Consider the following 17,475-nt stretch of genomic DNA (forward strand, 5'->3'; position numbering starts at 1 on the left):
ATGTTCCCTTAATGCTTTATTCTCCTCCTACCTAATTTCTGAGCACTCATTGTGCCGCCCGAGTCTTGTGTTCTTCTACTCAATAATACTTAACACCCTACGTGCACTCCCCCAGCATTGATCTGAGTGTTTGTGCCTGTGTGGTGTTTGTAGGGGGTTGGGCTGGCCAGGATCTTTCTATTTTAGGGAGGTGTAAGAGAAACAAACTCTGTAATGTGATGGTTGGTGCTTCTGAAGCGATGGTAAATGCAGAGCTGTTCTGTGGTTTGATACAGCCTTGCTGCACAGAACTGGAGAAGAAGGGTGGTGTGGGGAAGGAAGATTTTTGTGAAAAATTGTGCATGTTCACAGAGGCCAGGGCTGCAAGACTGAAGAAGTATGTCTCCCTAAGGAAAGAAAATCTGTATCATTTTGGGTGCATACTTGCATGACACTATATGGCTGCGTTAGACTAAAGTACCAATCTCCCCCGTTGCATAACACCACCTTGTTTCCCACAGGATACCACTGCCACCACCACAGCTCAGCCTGGGGTAATAGTAGTCCCCCTCCTCCAGGTTAATCCAGACAGACAGCAAGAAGGCAGCTCCAGCACTCCACCACCGCCTCTGGTTCCTTTCGTGAAAGGCTCCGTATTCCCTGAGACTGTTTCTCCTGGCCCACACTTGACTTTTCCAACTCTAGATGATTTCATTCCCCCACATCTCCAGCGGGGTTCCCACCATATCCAAGCACCCTCCGCATCTGGCACATTACCCTCTGTTTACCCGAAACTGCCATTCTTCTCATCACCACCTTCACTTGTCCCTCCAGTCACGGGGGCTTTGCACAGGGGCTTGAAGCCTGAAATCACTGGAGTCATCTCACGTACAGTAAGCTTGCCAAGTATCCTCCTCGCCCTTTTCCTAAATTTGTATTCCCAGATTAAAATTACTTTCTCCTTGCAATACTAAACTTGAGAGAGGAGTGATGACTCACTCCCTGCCAGCAGCATGACAACTGAAACCTTGTTTACGTCCTGTGCTAGTGCATGCGTGTTGCCTGCCTTGTGCAGCTTTGAACTTTCTATTGACTTCTTGCAACAACATTTGACTGTCTCCTTTTCTGCCCGTTCTGCTAGGTGATGCACACCTTAAGAGTCTTCAGGATTTGCTCAGAATAATTAATTCTGTATGAACAGAACAGCTGCACTAGCTGGTCTCTTCAGGCTCTTTTAATAGCATACTTAATTGTGTTTGAATAACATTTAAATTAACAACAGCCAACCAGTTAAAGGTTAGGGCTGGCTTTCTGTTCCACTGTGATCCACAAGACCGTATGGTCTCCACACAAATCCCTGCTGAAATCAGTGTGAGATTGCTGTCAGTATCCAGTGACTTACAAGCAATAATATCAGTTACTGAGCTAAGAGTCTTCCAAGCATGTAGGTGCTATGGGATAGATAAGGGGGAGGAGTGTCTCTTCAGTATGGAATTGCTTGTCTTTGCAAATGTTGAAAAATTCAGTCCACAGCAGTTTTAACTTGGAATTTACTGTGTGCCTCTTGTTTGTTTCTCTTTAAACTCATCACCTGTTTTAAAAAGTCCTCAGGGACAAGGAGGAAAAGTAGGTCTCAGTTAAAGTTGCAGAGGCGGCAAAAAGTACCTGACTCTCCTTGTACTGAAAGTCTTGCAACCACCATTTTTTTTACATGGTTGCTTGTAAGGAAAAGTAAGTAGTTCAGCAGAAAATCCCGTCCTCTCATGATGATGCTTTCTCTGCCCTCTGACTCTGTAGGGATCTAGCAGGAAAAAAAAAAAAAAAAAAAAAAAGATATTTTTTTAAAGTTTTCAGCATTGGCCTTTCTGCTTCTGTTGAAATTGGTGGTTTTTTACTACATAGAGCAATGAAAGTTTGTGGGTTTTGGTGTTGTGGTTTGGGTTTTTTTCCGTCCTTCCTTCCTTCCTTCCTTTTTGTGAGATGAGACTTTTGAAACGTTTTTTTGGCATGTTCACTTTCAGGCATATAGTCACAGAGCTGTTTTCCACAATGATTTAAATGGTCTTTATTGATGCACTTTGGTGACTTAGCTGGGGCTGCTGAGCCTATCCTGATATGTCATCCTTATTCTTTGAGAGGTTCTTTATATTTTAGTTACCTAAGTGAAGCTGAAACCCAACTGTCTCATATTTCTCCCCAATTCCCACTCCTTTTCCCAAATTGTATTGTTTAGAATATTATCACAGGCAGCAAAATGGGGCTGGGTCTCTCTCTTGGGGCCATCTATTTCTGAAGACCATTGATTTTTTTTCTGTCTTCATGAAGCGTCTATGGTCTGATCAGATGCTGTTTGGAGCAAGATTATCTCCATCCAGCTGAACAGGATTGTTTTCCTGTATTTTCCCTCTAGGTTGGAGAGACTGTAGATGTTTTTTCTGATTATGGCAAATTCTCACTGTGATTTATCTCAGCTCTGGTGCCAGGCCTCACTCTGGCCCCTCTTCAGTCCCCTGTCTGATCCTGTTAAGTCCCTTCCCCTGACACTGGTGGGTATGAAGGGTACTGAGTTGCACTTGGCCAGAAAATCCAGGAGTAGGGATTCTTCTAGAGCATTATTCTGTGCATGTTCAGGTTTTTTTAAATATTTATTAAAATCTCCTTGAATGGTCAGCTCCATTTTACAGATCAGTGGCCTCCAGTATTTCAGAGTGGCACTGAAGTATGAGGAGTGCAGAAATCTGGTACGCTGTTCCATACTCTTTGTTTGGATGCTCAGTCTCCATTAGCAGTAATTGTATGTCCAAATTCCTTAAGAAGCTTTGAAAAATCTCAGCCTAAACTGGCACACACAGTCTTATTCATCATCCCTTCTTTATCTTTTCTCCTTACTATCAACAAAAATCCCAGTATCCCTGGACTGAGATTTTTCAAAGATTAACTAGTTTTTAAAGTCTTGCTGCTGACACAGCCTGTATTTCTACAGAACAACCAGAGCTGTGGTGATATCAGAGGTGGGTTTGAAATAAGTAAATAATGGAGCTGAATGCTTTAGGAGAGCAAGAGCGGCTTGCTGTCCGTGCTCTAGTGGCAAAGCCATGTCTAGTATCTTCCTTGCTAGAGTCCTGCTTTTTACTTTCTATCAGTTTGGGGAGTTTTTTGTTGTGGGTTTGAGGTTTTTTTAATTTCTTTTATTTCATTATTTTAATCAGGTAGGTGTGTCACTGTCTCCTGAGTCATGGTGCTAATCTTATTCCTCAGACCTTCCTTACCAAATCAGCTGCAGTAATAATGTTTCACTTGAGAGTTGCATGAGTTTTGCACGTCTGACTTCTTGCTATGAGAAGAATACTTTTAAAACAAATGTTTGTGTGTGTGTGTATCAGGGGAAAGATGTCTGTGTCTTCCCCCCAACCAGATTTGCTCATTCATTTCTGGCACCCTGTGTTTGCTCCAGAGAGTCTTTGGGATTAATTGAGTACCTACTTTTGGGGTTGGAGTTGTGAAACTCAACACCAAATAATTATGGTACTGCCTTAGCAAACTAATTGCATTAACAACGAGCAGGGTACATACAAGGAGCAGGGTAGCACTCATGCTTATCCCTTTTTTTACTAAAATTTGCTGTGATTATGCTTCTCATTAATCTTAAATTATTTTTTTTTCCCTAGATTTTCCCAGTGTAGCATCCTTCTGCATGCTGCTAATGATGTGTTGCTCTCCTTTTCAGGACCCAGGTCCTGTGCTAAATGAAGTGCCCCAGCCTGGCACTGGCACTGACTATCCAACCTTCACTTCAATCAACAAGTCTTCCTCTGCCTATCCCTCTACCACAATTGTCAATCCCACTATTGTCCTCTTGCAGCACAATCGAGGTAAGGAGACTTGTATATAGATATTTGTAGCTCAAATTAAGAAACCTGTTAGGCTACAAGGAACTGGAGAATGTGTGTGCCATGGACAATGAAGTCCAGACTACTAAGAGCTAACAAAGCTGCCTCCAGAAAGTTGTAGTGACTGGAGCATACAACAGGCAAGTAAGAGGTTAGAGGTTTGGGACAATGTCTACTGTCTCTAATTAAAATCTGTGGTTCAGAAGCCACTCTGAGGTTGTGGAAGGGTCTTATAACTGGGTTATGGACATCTGAGTCAGTTACTGCAGGGTAACAGCATATCCCCTTATCAGGTGCCCTGTCATGGTGGAAAAGGGTATATGCTTAGATTTAGCTATCAGCAGAAGCAAGATATCTTGAGTAGGTTCTCCCTCACTGGAAAGGAGGGAGCTTAGCTACTGCAGTGTGAAAGCTGCCATATTTTCAGTTACTGTGGGAGAGATTTGACCTCTGAATTCTCAGCAGAATTTACCCAATAGTAAATAATTTTTTTCCCCTGTAAGAACTTGGCAGTTTATTCCTCTATCCCTGACTGGATCAACTCAGACTCATACCGCAGTAGTGCTTGAGCTCTGGGTTTGCATATGAACAAAACAACCTTGTTTGATCCCTCCTGTGTTTACTAATCTGAGCCTTTCTCTACCTCACACCAGTTTCCTCTGAATGGATAGTTGCATCTCTTTACCTCTGACATTAGAGGGAAACTGTGCTTCTCATTTTTAGTTCTCCAGATGGCAGGCATTATACCAGCTTCCCAGTTACTGTGCATCACTAAACTGTAGCTTATAAAGGGCCACAAAGATGCAGTTCGATTTGCCTTGGTTTCCAGTGGACTTTAGAAACTCCAGGACAGACAGATTCCAATGAACAGTGGTATGACTTACCTTTTGCAAAGAAGAAAAAAATAAAATCAGAAAATAGGGTCAAGCCCTGTATTCCTTGTAGTCATTCTAATTACAGTTATGCATTGATGTGCTCCTTTGTAGCCCCTTGGTTTTTTTTCAGTGCCTTTTAAAACAGTCTTTGATCCTGAAGATGGTGTTTTCACTGTAGTTTAGCTGATTATAGGGCTAACAAGTGGGTTATTTCTTCCTTTTTGCCAGCATCTGAAGCAACTTTTTTTTATGTGCTTCTGAATGAGGGTGTCTGGATTCCTCAAGTGCCTCAAGAGGAGAAAATACTATTTGAGGCAGGCTTTTTTAATCTCAAAGCCTTTTGTTCTCTTTCTTGAGGTGGGATACTCTTTTGGTTGGTTGTCATATTAAATCTGGAGCATTTCAGTGTGTAGCACACAAGGGTATTTTCTCACTGTAGATTTTAAGAGCAGGAGAGACAAATCTGTATAATATGGTGATCCACATGCAGTGGCTCTGAGACAACAGGTGTCAAGTTGTTCTGTTTACTACCTTCATGGTTAATAATTTGTCCTGTCTGAATATGGCTTGCCTCTGACCACTAGCACTCATTATACTATATCCTGATAGATTTAAGAGCCTTCTCTCATCACAGGTTTTTGTTGACTGCAATATAGATCATGGCCTGATAAGCAACTTGATCAAGTCTATGAATTATCTCATTCCAGTGCCTGTTTTTCAGTCTTCATTAGTCAAACTTGTAATTTGCAAGAATCATATTAAACTGGTTTGACAAGGCATCTTAGTCATAAATCTGTATTGACCAACATTGTGTGTGTCATACTATCTACTTAGTAGTGAAATACTATATAAGTCATTACAGTATTTTTTTTCTGGCATTGTCGTTGACTTGACAGACAGATGTCCTAGCCATCTCACTAATGTTTTTAGAAGGTTGTCACAACATTTGCCTTCTTCCTTGTCCTGTGGAGTTTCCTTGGTATTTCAAGACATACTGAAGATGAATGTTAATGGTCCAATGAGATACTCTCTCCATAATCGCTCTCTTTAGAGTAGAAAACTGCTCTAAAACTCTTCAATACAGTTTATATGAACATGCTAATTTTCAAGTTGTCATTCAGTTGTCATTCAGCGTAGTCCTTAGTTACTGTTGAAGTGGAAAGTATTTCTCCACCAGGCAGTAGGACGTCAGACTTTTTTTTTTTTTTTTGCAAATGCAGAATGGAAATAGTAATCAGATGTGTCTTTTCTGCCCTCTTATTAACAGTTCCACTGTGCCTATTTGGTAAAAGAACAAGATTATTGCGAGGCTTCTGTTTATTCTTCATGTACCTTAAAACCTATTTTTTAGTCTCTGAGACATTTTGTTAATTCTTTTACTTCCATTGTAATTTTCTTTCACTTCCTAATATACATTACCTACTCACAGGTATGCATTTTCTTAGTCGTCCATATTTTTGTGTGTTGAGGGTTTCTTACAGTTCCTTATGCTTCCATTCTTATCTAGGCTTTATCCCAGCATAGCATTAAGATTTCTTTTTGCTGACTTAGTCTTTTTAAATAGTTCTCAGGTCTTGGTTGTCTATTACATTTCTGTCCTGGCTGACATGATTCATATTTAGAATAGACCTTACCTATTTAAAACTGATTTGTTCTCATGGCATATAACAAATTGTTACTAGGTTATGATCCACCTTCCCCTGAATGGTTAATTATGTTTTGTGCTCAAATCAATTCCTTCGTGTCAAGTTGAGGTTTAATATAAATTGTTAATAATATAAATACCCTGTGAATTAGGTATTTCAAGGTCATTTTAATGCTGGCAGGCTGAGATCTCCAGTAGTTTAGTTAGTCTTCCAGATGGATAATGTGGCTTTCTTTCTCCTCAGAGGATTATTGATTGCTTTTTAAGGAGCTGGTTATCTTATTCTCTGGAGTGACTGTTGTAGCAGACTTCACCCACTGTCCTATTTTATGCTTTATCTGCTAGTTCATTAATCTGTCAGCATGTAAGACTCTGATTTGGAGCTGTCAGAGACATAGAAAAACATAAGGCAATTTGAAGCACAGAAACTGCACTGTATCCTTTCTTTTGTCTGCTAGATGAGAGATCTCAGAATTTTTTCTGTTGAATTTCAGTAAAACCAACTGAATAAGATTTATGCTTATTAACAAGTCATATCAGATCCTCTTGTTCATTTCTAGCACCAAGGTAAGAATTTCTTCCCCTCATATCTGTTGGTGTCTTGATTAATTTTTTGACACCTTTGTTTTGCACTGAAGATGTACTCAAATACTTCTTTCCTCTACCCCTTTTGCTACTGGCTTCAAGTCTTAGTTTCTTCCAGTGCTTCCTCCTCTGGGAACTCTGAAGGCCTCTATAATCGTTCCTTCACCGTTGCGAGCAGTTATATATTCCTCTGACCAACCCTTTCTCTGAAAAGTCTACAAGTTTTTGGCCTTTGCTTACAGTCCCAGATCACAAGAGAGTGAAAGTCTCAGTTAGCAGGTGTGTGCCTGGGTCTGCAAGCTGGCTCTGGTCAGACAGGAGAATGAAATAGCAGACACCTCCTGCTCCTTCTGCTTCTATCCAGCAGCAGCAGCTCTCTTTCCTAGTCAAAGACATAAATGAAAAGGAAATCTCCTCTTCATGTAAAAAGTACTTTTTTTTTTTTGTTGTTTCCATGAAAAGTCTATTCATCCATGATATTCTTTCCCCTGTGGAAGAAGAGATAGGAAAGAGCTCTCAAGCATCGACTATTTGAACCACAGGTTTTTGTTAGGAGACCTTAGTGATTGAATGCAGTTCTCCTCAGTGAAGGTGATGGCTGAAGCTGAGACCATCCTCTTTTGCATCTCTTCTCCTTTCTCATAATACATCAGCCTACTCCTGATGGCCTGCTTAGAAGAGTGAAGCTTGCAGCAGGTGTTTCCCATCTACTTTTCAGATTACTAACCCTTCCTTTTACCCATTGCATGTAGAGGTTTGTTTCATATGTTGGCAGCTATCATGTGAACATAATGTACATGAGCAGCTTGCCATCAGTGGTTAGCAAGGCAGAAATGCTGCACTTAAAAGAACAGAATTCATAGGTGGTGGTGAGGGAGCTGCACTTAGTGAGGAAAAATATCAATCTCCCTTGCTGAGACAGTCCACTTAGTACAAATATATAGTGAAGGTGGGTTCTGCTAGAAACAGCATACACCTGGAGGATTGTTACCTGTGGCAAACTTGCTTGGTAAGTGTCCCACGTCACTCCAAAGCACAATTATTTCCTGGGCAGACATTGCATGGCATGGTTTATGATTAATACAATAGGTGTGATTAATATTTTTGAAATCTTTGCATTAACAGTGTGAGCTTTCAAGAGTGTTAGTATTTTGTATGTCAGTCAAGTAGTTTATTCTTTTCAAATTGCTTTCATGCTTTAAATTAAAGGAATAATTACTAGGGATTAGAAAGAGCAGAGAACAGAGCACTAAGAATTCTTGGTTTATTCTCAGTCATGACTTGGACAAGTCATTTGGGCATCCCTTTAGAAAGCAGCTGTGAGCATCAACTTTAGGGTGGTCAAACATGTTGGAAGATAGCACAAAGGTCCTAGTCTGAGAACTTAGTAATGAAAGGCCCTAAACCAAGGGGACCATTCTGAGAATCAAAAACTTAACCAAGCTGTGTCTGTGGGCAAATCCCTGAGTCTGTGGCTCAGTAGTATGTGATGAGACTCAGCAAGCACCAATAATGACTCAGTCCTTTCCTATATACCTTTGAAATGCTACAGCATTATTGTTTCAAAATGTCCTTCATGCTAATAGTAACAGAGTTGCCAAGTAGTCTGACTGTGTTTACTGTTTTTCAAATTGTCTCCTATCCAACTTTTTTCATTCTCTGTTGTTAAGGAAAAAAAAAAATAAAAAAAAATTAAAAGTTCTGTACAAATGTATCGGTCACTGCATCATGAGATTTATATTATTCCATGAGTTTGCTGTGTGGAGAAAGGACTGTGGGCTGTCACTTCAGCAGGATATTTGAAACCAGATTCTCTCCAGCAGCGGCTGCCATTCTGTCTACAGTGTATTTCTTGCGTGTCAGAAATGCAGCACCAGAGCACTTGCTGTTTATGTCTCACCCATTTGTTCTGTATTTCTTTTGTTTTTGTTTCTTCCTTTACCACAGAACAGCAAAAAAGGCTTAGTAGCCTGGCAGGTATGATGTGAAAGGTCTGCTACCCCCCAACTGCTGCCTCTGCTTGAAGCAAAGCTGCTGCTTTGTTAGCTTGTGGAGTACCTTCAGCAAACACACTTCCCAAGAACTGCAAAGGAATTAGTATAAATATTTGTCATGGCTTAGTCCAGGTCACTGAATGTTTCATTTCAGTCTTTTCTCCTAATGCTACCTGTGTGGCCACATGTTAATATACTGAAACCCTAAACTATTTGTCTGTTCTTCCTAAGTCATAAGATTTACATACAGTTTGATTGTTCTGATTGACTTCTGGGGCTGCCTTTAGGTTTATTCTTTTGGGGCATACTCTCAAGTTTCTTTACACAGCTGTTAGTCTTGCTTGTGGTAAGGAGAGAGGAAGAGAAATAAAAATCAGTATTTGCATGACTCCAAGAGCAGAAGTATTTGTGCCAGATGTCAAGAAATAGATGATAAAATTGTAGTGTGCAAGTACACACGTGTGCTGCCACACTTCTCTCCCCAGGCAGCTCTCTGCTCTTGCAACATGTGTGAGAGTGTCCTTGCAAGAAGAACAAGTTGTTCTCCTGGTCATCTTTCCCTTCCTGCACCCCAAAATGAAGTAACTCAGTCCAATGTTCCTATAACACTCACACCATATTGTGCACTGCTTACCCATATCGTTATTCTTTGCTTATAGCCATGGAGGGGTAAATGGAGAGACGAGCAAGAAGAGTGTCACAGATAGTGCCCAAGCACTTCAAATATCACAAATAGAAGCACAGAGAAGCCAATACTGCGTGGTCTTGCTCTGCTGCATGGGCCCTGGACTAGTGGAGTGTGCCCTGTAAGGAGAGCATCTGCCCATGAGGCAGCTGCTGACCTGGTCAAACTTCATCCACCTGGTTCCTCGGCTGTGACACCAGCCTGTCCCTCCTCTCCTCTGCCACCCTGCTGTGGTGACAGGCTGCATAACAGCTCCTTACTGTAGGTGGTGTCATCAGACACCACTCAGCTGCAAGTTTAATGCTTGGCTCCAAGTTCGGACAGAGGTTTCCTGTTGGTTTTCTGTTTTGCAAGCTGTTTCCCTTAATTATCAGGAACTCCTTTCATTTCTGAACTAGAGATAGCCACAGAGCAGTGTTACAGCCCAAATGATCCTCAGTCTGGAAGATTGAAGCACCTTGTGGCACAGCTAGGTCTGCACCTACTCTTGGTGTACCAAAACAATCACATAAAGCTGCTGGCTGACACCTCTCCCCCTGCTTTTTATGTTCTGTTGGTTACAGCAGTAAAACTCTCTTGCTGTGCAACCTTATATTGCTGCTGCTCTTGCAAAAGGATGGCCCAGGTGCCATGGAGTGTGCTGAATGGTGCAGTCTGGTTATTTGGGTGATTACGTACCAGATTTGGCTCTCTGATTTTTAAGTACTTCAAATCCTGGTGTGTACCTCTGTAAACTCTTTTGAAATCATTGGAGCTGCATGGCAAATAAGTCAGTGTGAAGTCCAGCTGTTATTCTCTAAGTTGTAGAGTATTGTAGGAAGCTGTGGTGAAAGATAGATGTCTGTTTAGTTCCTTCCTCTGCAAAGATGCTGGTGCAGCAGGTGTCTATGTTTGCAGTATCAGCTGAGCAGCCAAACTGGACCAGCATCTAATCTGACCCTCTTGGTAGAGTCCTGTGGACCTAGGAAGTACTTGCCTGGCAGGGTGCACAGGGAGGGCTTGACCTAATACAACTCAGGCTGTCAGAACAGGCTTTTCCTGCCTTCAGGGTTGTCAGTACAGCACCTTCAACCAGTTCTAAGTGGACTCAAAAAATTTTTGGAAACTCTTTTAAAATACATTACACTGGCTGATAGGTTTTTACCCTGGCTATGCCATGCTAGATAGCTCCCAAACCTTCTCATGTTTAATATTATAAGATAGAAACTCATGGTTGGGAGATGGTTGGCACAGGCCAGATGGTGGGTTTTGTTTTTGCTAAATCATCAAAATAAAGATTTTGCTTAGATCATGGCTGTGGCACTGGGACATCGTGATACATCTACCCTGTTGTTTATGTTTATATTAGGTATTTCAAATATTATCATTGTCGTTTCTGATGGGATCTACCTGACAAGCAGCCAACCACTTTTCCTGTGCAGGGAGCTAGAGAATGAAAGAGAAACAATATATATTTACCAATCCTGTCAGAGAAGGTCAATGACATTGAATTCTAAAGGTTAAAGCCTGCAGAAAATAATTAGTTTTCTAGACCAGAAGCTCAGAACTTGTAACATAAGCAGTGACAATGATACGTAATAGAAAAGCTGTGACCTTTCCTTAAGTTTGCATCCTCTCCTCATCCACATCCAAAAACCTGCTTACTTTTTGTCTTCAAGGTCATGGAAGAATGGTCTAGATTCAGTTTCTCTTTCTATGCTCTGTTTCTAGAGTTTTATTAAGTTCAGTAACGGAAATGGACCAAATATTTCCTAAAAATGGAGAGCCCTGTGCACCAAGGGACATGAAAGGACCGAAAGACTGTATACATATTCACAGGGAGGGGAAATAGGATGAAAATGCTAAACAAGGATTTCATAGATGCTTTTCCCCATTTTGAACATTTACAAACATTATTTCATTTTTCCTTAAAGAGGAGGAAGGCCTAAATTTTGATGGTAATTTCAAACCAACTACTCAAACACAAATCTTTCATGTACTAAGTTTCACAGGGCAGAATTGTGTTTGCTCAAGGTACCAATGGACCAATGCTTTGTTATGCATGAGTCTTTTCTCTGCTAACTGCCCCTTTCAGATTTCTGCACATTTAATGGCTTTGGGCAGTATGGTGATGTGCATGTGAATAAACATTTCTCTCTCTATCTCTATTTTTAATGCATGCAGTGATGTAAAAAGAATATGACTTGGCAAAGTCTTGATGAGGCAGACTCTAAAATCACAGATGTTTCATCTCCACAAAATCCACAGAAAACCCTTGATAGAGCCTAAGGGTTGTTGTGCTGCATCTCTCCAGAGCATAGTAGAGCTTCAGAGCAACCTGAGCTCCCTTAGTTCTTTGGTCAGTGGTGGTAGTGGTGTGCCTACTGCTACATGTGGGTGTCAGTTGGGCAGTGTCAAGGAATTCCAGGTAGAAGCAAGGTGACCTGGAGCAAGTAGTTGTCTCCTGCCATCTTTATGCAAACTCATGTGCAAGAGGAATCATATATAGCCTTAAATAACGGTGGAATTTGTTATTTACTGGTTAGGGCACAGAGATGATTTGGAAGCATCATATATGACTGTGATGAATGGGATTGTCAGACAGGTGAGTGCAAGCTGTTAAAAAGTAGTGCCCCACTACCATGTAGGATGCTCCATTAGATTGAAATCACCAACAGAAAAAGATGTCTGGGAGACTGTATCATGGATGTTTTTCGATGAAGAATGAGATTGCAGAGTCGCTGATTAGTCAAAGCTACCTGAGAAATGCTAGCCTGCTTTTGTTGACGTCAAACATTTTCTTGGTAGATTTCTTTTAGTTCAGGCGCTAGACACAGCTAGCAGTGACAGAGTCTGTCTCATCAACTACTTGCTAGGATTTTTGCCTTAAAAAGAGTGGAATATGGTGATGTGGTGAAATGCTGGGATGAGATAAGAATCCCTCATTGTCATTTCCAGATTCAGTGCCGGACAGACTAGTTTCTGATAAAGTTGACTCAGCACTCATACGGGACAAGCCAGCTCAGGAGCCAGTACCGAGTGAGAAGAGGACAATGGAGGAGAAGAGAAGCATTGGCAAGAGCCCTCAGCAAATGGCTGATACATCTGTCGATGATATTGGTATTCCACTGAGGGTAAGACAACACTGAGCATGTGGTAGATGCACAAAACTTGGGGCAGATTCTGCCTACCTTAGGACTTAGGTAGGCTCAGAGACTGTAGAGACTTAAGGGATGATAGAATTCTAGTTCTAATGTATTTTATTATGAATGCTTCCATTTGCTATCAGTGACCTGTTTCAGCTGCCTCATAAGAAAAAAAATTAAAAATTAATATATCTTTTCATCATATTTGAAAATACAGCAGCTAAGGCAGAGTTTTGTCTTATTCTAGCCATTTAAAAGGCAAATATATCTTTTATATGACATGTTTAATTTTATTCAGTGTTCAGGGGAAACTATCATTACAGGAATTATTAACCTCTTCTTACAACTAGTGTTTAGAGTGACTTGAACACTAAGGTTTCTGACTGTCCATTGAATACTTAGGAAAACAGTACATAAGATTAAAATAGGGTGTGTACTTTTAGATGTCAAATCAGATTAGTATGCAAAACCTTCCACACAATCTACAGTTCTACGTAGTTTACAACCTACCTCTGCAAAGCTTGCAAATTATGAGTAACTTGAGTGAAGCCTGTAGCTTCATTACATATGAAATTATATATCTGAGTGAAATCACTCATATTTCAAAGTATTAATTTCATATAATAGAGTGTCAACCTTTTCCATTGCTGGAAAGCTGGTGGAATTCATGGTTGTGATTATTTATGTGTATATTTGTTTTTCCAATAGAATACAGACAGATCGAAGGACTGGTACAAGACAATGTTCAAACAGATCCACAAGCTAAATAGAGGTACTGTAACACAGATGTTTTTTATTTACTTCAGAAGACCACATTGATAACACTTTGTTTCATTCATGTGAAGATTTGTACTGCAGGTTACGTAAAAGCATTTTATGTTCACTAGTGTTTGCTCTGCACCGCAGAACTCAGCCAATGTATTTGAAATATCTGAAGTCAAAGGTGAGAGAACAGTAAAGTCCAAAGAAAGGTCTGAATTGTTCTGAAAGGTGAACTGGTCTCATGAAATCAAGAGTACTGAGATCAGAAAGCTGCTAATATTTTCATACTTAGAGAGAGTAGATCCCTGAACTCCAGTTTTAGCAGGTAACTCCACTTTTAAAGGACAGTAGGTTATCACTGAAACTAGGCTATGCATAAGAAAAAAACTTTTTGCACTGTAAAGCTTTAGTACTTGCATAATGAAGCTTGATTTGGAACTCACTGAGACCAGTGGAAAGGTTTTAGTTGATCTTTGGTGAGTTCAGAATCTGAACTCTGCTTCTTCAAAACCTCAAATTTTCTCCTTTCAAAACCTTAAAGTTCTGGTGAGCACTTGCACACTTTGTAGGGGATCCCCTACTTCGGGGCACGTTTGTGCCTGGCTGCTGATAAATACATTTATGTTCTTTCTTCTGTGTGAGAAATGGCTGCAGTAACATTTGCAAACTTTGAACCCTCTGAACAGCCTGATGTGGAGGCAAAAATGCAATTCAGAACTGCACTTACATAATAAAACATAGAGCATGCGAAACTGGAGCTGTATTTGCTGCTGCAGGTGCTGTCATGATGGGCTTTTTGCATAGATAGATGCTGTGTTGTATTAGATGGAATGAAAAAGAGTTAAACTGTTCCTAATCCCAGTGCTCTTAACAGAGGTTCTTCAGCTCAGGGCACAGGCCGTGCTTCAGAAGGAGGAGATTGAGTTCAGTCCGCTCAGTTTCCAGGATCTCTCGCAGGGCCCACACATGCAAGGCAGCAACAAGCAAAGAGGCATCTAAGTTGTGTCATGGTAGAACATCAGCACGAGAGGGACTGTTCAGCAGTCAGCTTGTATGGATTCTTGTCTCGCCCTTCTTCCCCTTTAAATCTGTCCTCTCTGTTCTTTTTTGCAAATTACGTTCCTCTCCTTAGACACTCCTGAAGAAAACCCTTATTGCCCTACCTACATATTTCCTGAACTTCCTGAAATCCAGCAAAAAAATGAAGGTACCAGAAGTTTAGTCAGAGTATCTGTTGTCTTGTGCTTTGAGTTAACTGTACTATAGCACCCTAATAGTAACTAGATTCAGATTCTAGATTTCTGTTACCCATGTTTTCCACTGGCTGGAAATTCAGTTATGCCCAGTATACCTTCATGTGTGATGCATAAAATAACTAAGTCTTTGCTAATCCATTAATCTTTTTTTAAAGTATGATGCCATTTACTTTAGTGTTATTAAAGTAGGCAATAAAATCATATGGTGATAGGAAATTGGGGGATGAAGCAGAACCTCCACTTCACTGTGGATAGTCTCAAAATCCACTGCTTTTCTCTGCTGCAGAAGACAATCCTTATTCTCCTACATACCAGTTTCCTGCGTCTACTCCTAGTCCTATCTCTGAAGGTAATAATAAAGGACCATATATATTTTTCTGCACAAATGCTGCCTTATCCATTTGTTTTCTTCCTAGAGTTTTTCTAGTTGCTGAGCATTATGCTGCCTCATAATGATTTGCTGCACTCTAAGCATTGCCTTGACTGTATGATGCCTTTTTGGTTTTGCAGTGCTCCTCTGGCTTTTTAACTAGTGTTTGACTAATGCTACAGTCTTGGGGTTTGCTTGGTTTTATGTGCTTATCAGTTATATTTAGCCATGTGTGTGCAGTGATTATTTAACATGCCTAGAATGCTGACTTACATGTAAAGTTGTGATTTAACTAAGATTTCTCCCACTACCCTTTCAGATCAATAAATTACTTCTGGTTTTAATATTAACACAATATTAGGGCCAGACCCAAAATGCTGCTGAAGGCTACTGGTAAAAGCTGCTTGCTTCAGTGTGTTTTGGATGAGTCCCTCAATGTAGTCTTTTAAATATAATTTGGTAACATAGGTTCAGGGCTGGCCTTAGGTACATTTGGCATATCTAGGCAAGGACAGAGTTTGACAGTCTCATCAGCACATCTTGCAACTTGAAATAACAGTCTTTACCTTATGTTTTTCCTGTGCTCAGCAGATTCCTTTAAATTTCAAGTACAAACCAGAATCCTTTCTAGTCATGTTTCAAGGATGGTGAAGTAGCATCTATTGCAGTGATAATCATGTAACTGTGTGCATATACATGACAATGCTTATATTTGAGAAACACTGGAATCAGCTGCACACATTGGACATACAGACATTTCCTGATTGGGAAATTTTTGTTGGTGACAGCTTTATTGACTTGGTGCTCGAGTGTCACTTTAGATCCTGCAGTTTAGACTGTGCCTCAAGCCAGCCCTGGTGAGACTATTAATTAACCATTTAATTCAATGTTTATTTTAAATGTATGGTGGGTACTATGTAAGAAGAAAACATACAATGGAGGTTCTAGCTGAGATGCCAAAAGATGACTAGGAGATGTAAGGTGCATTTCGCTGTTAAAATGAACGTGGACTACTGTCATACAGGTATCTAAAGATACTAGCTCATTTCTTGGTGAAACCTGTAGGTGAAGAGTCCTATCTTGCAAATCTTAATGAAGTTTGAATTATTTTCTATTGGCAGAATGGTATGAGGGTATGGATGACATAGTCTCAATAACCAATCGATAAAGGAATTTTACAGAGCTTTGCTTTTCTTGTTTGTAATTAAGTTTGAAAATCCATTTTGTTCTTGTCTGAACTAACGTGGTTTGCAAAACCAATGATGATAATGTATTAAGAGTCTGGTTTCTCATTAATGTCTCCTATGCACTTATGGATGTGCATATGTAAGTAATTTGCTGGTTTAGGGAGTTGAAATTTTACTGAACCAAACACTTGATTTTAATTCTCAGTGCATTGGGAAATGTTTCTCTAATATTTGCTTGGATTCTTTCCTTGAAAAGGAATTTGAAATATCTGTAGATGGGTTGGTGTGCATGTTTCATATTTAGAGAACATTTCAAAGTTATATACTCAATGGCAAAGTGTTTATACAGAGATGGGTCAAAGCCTCAATTTCGTAACAATTAGCGTCAGAGTTTTTTGCTTTGGATTGAAGCATAGGATCTCCTAGAAACATCAAGATTTGGGCTCTCCTTTAAAATACCTTTAGAGTCTCTAGAAACCTAGAGTATATGGCCAACCAATGAAAAAAAAAACAAACAACAAACCACCACCCTGCAGAGTCTCTAGGAACTACAGGAGAACAGCCTTTTCTCACTAAAAGAGTCAGATTTTGAAATTATAAATTGGTGTTATCCTGTTCCATTAAGGAAGTTCCCACAGATAGAATGCAGTTCTGAGAGCCAGGAGATCTTGTTTTAATGCTCATCTCCAATTTACTCTTTAATCTTTATCAAGTCGTTCCAGATATCTGTGTTTCAGTACTCCTTGCTGTAAAAAGAGAAGAAATGTAGATACTCTTCATATGGTACTCGAAGAAACAAAATGTGTCTGTTCTCCTTTATTAATGTAGATATTAGAATATTAGCCACTGGAAAATAACACTTATCTGAAGTGAATTTTTATTGAGTGATTTTCCTGTCTGAATGATGAGCTATAATGAATGTTGATATTTCTCTTCAAGTAAATAAATCAATTTTTTCATTGATCACCAACACTAAATAAGACTATGAGGTAAATAGATGTGAAGGTAGTTTTAGAAATTTGGTCATTTGTATTTGTAGGGACTGAGAGTTTTGTGATTTACCAAGTATTTTGCTATCTGAATAAACCCATCTTCTATATAGGAATACCAGTCAATTTGTCA

The 17,475-nt window shown here is 40.0% G+C and overlaps 1 protein-coding gene across 1 annotated transcript in view; it reads left to right on the forward strand.

Annotated features, from left to right (window-relative positions):
• The window catches only part of SORBS1 (sorbin and SH3 domain containing 1), a 78,740-nt gene that overhangs the window by 19,008 nt on the left and 42,257 nt on the right, over positions 1–17,475 (forward strand). Inside the window, exons 8-13 of the mRNA XM_026851467.1 lie at positions 3,707–3,851; positions 8,922–8,951; positions 12,591–12,766; positions 13,487–13,550; positions 14,673–14,747; positions 15,083–15,145. Coding sequence (XP_026707268.1) covers positions 3,707–3,851; positions 8,922–8,951; positions 12,591–12,766; positions 13,487–13,550; positions 14,673–14,747; positions 15,083–15,145 — 553 coding nt within the window. The remainder of the gene's footprint in view (positions 1–3,706; positions 3,852–8,921; positions 8,952–12,590; positions 12,767–13,486; positions 13,551–14,672; positions 14,748–15,082; positions 15,146–17,475) is intronic.

Source organism: Athene cunicularia (assembly GCF_003259725.1).
Source record: "Athene cunicularia isolate RWA chromosome 6 unlocalized genomic scaffold, athCun1 chr6_part1, whole genome shotgun sequence".
NCBI lineage: Eukaryota > Metazoa > Chordata > Aves > Strigiformes > Strigidae > Athene > Athene cunicularia.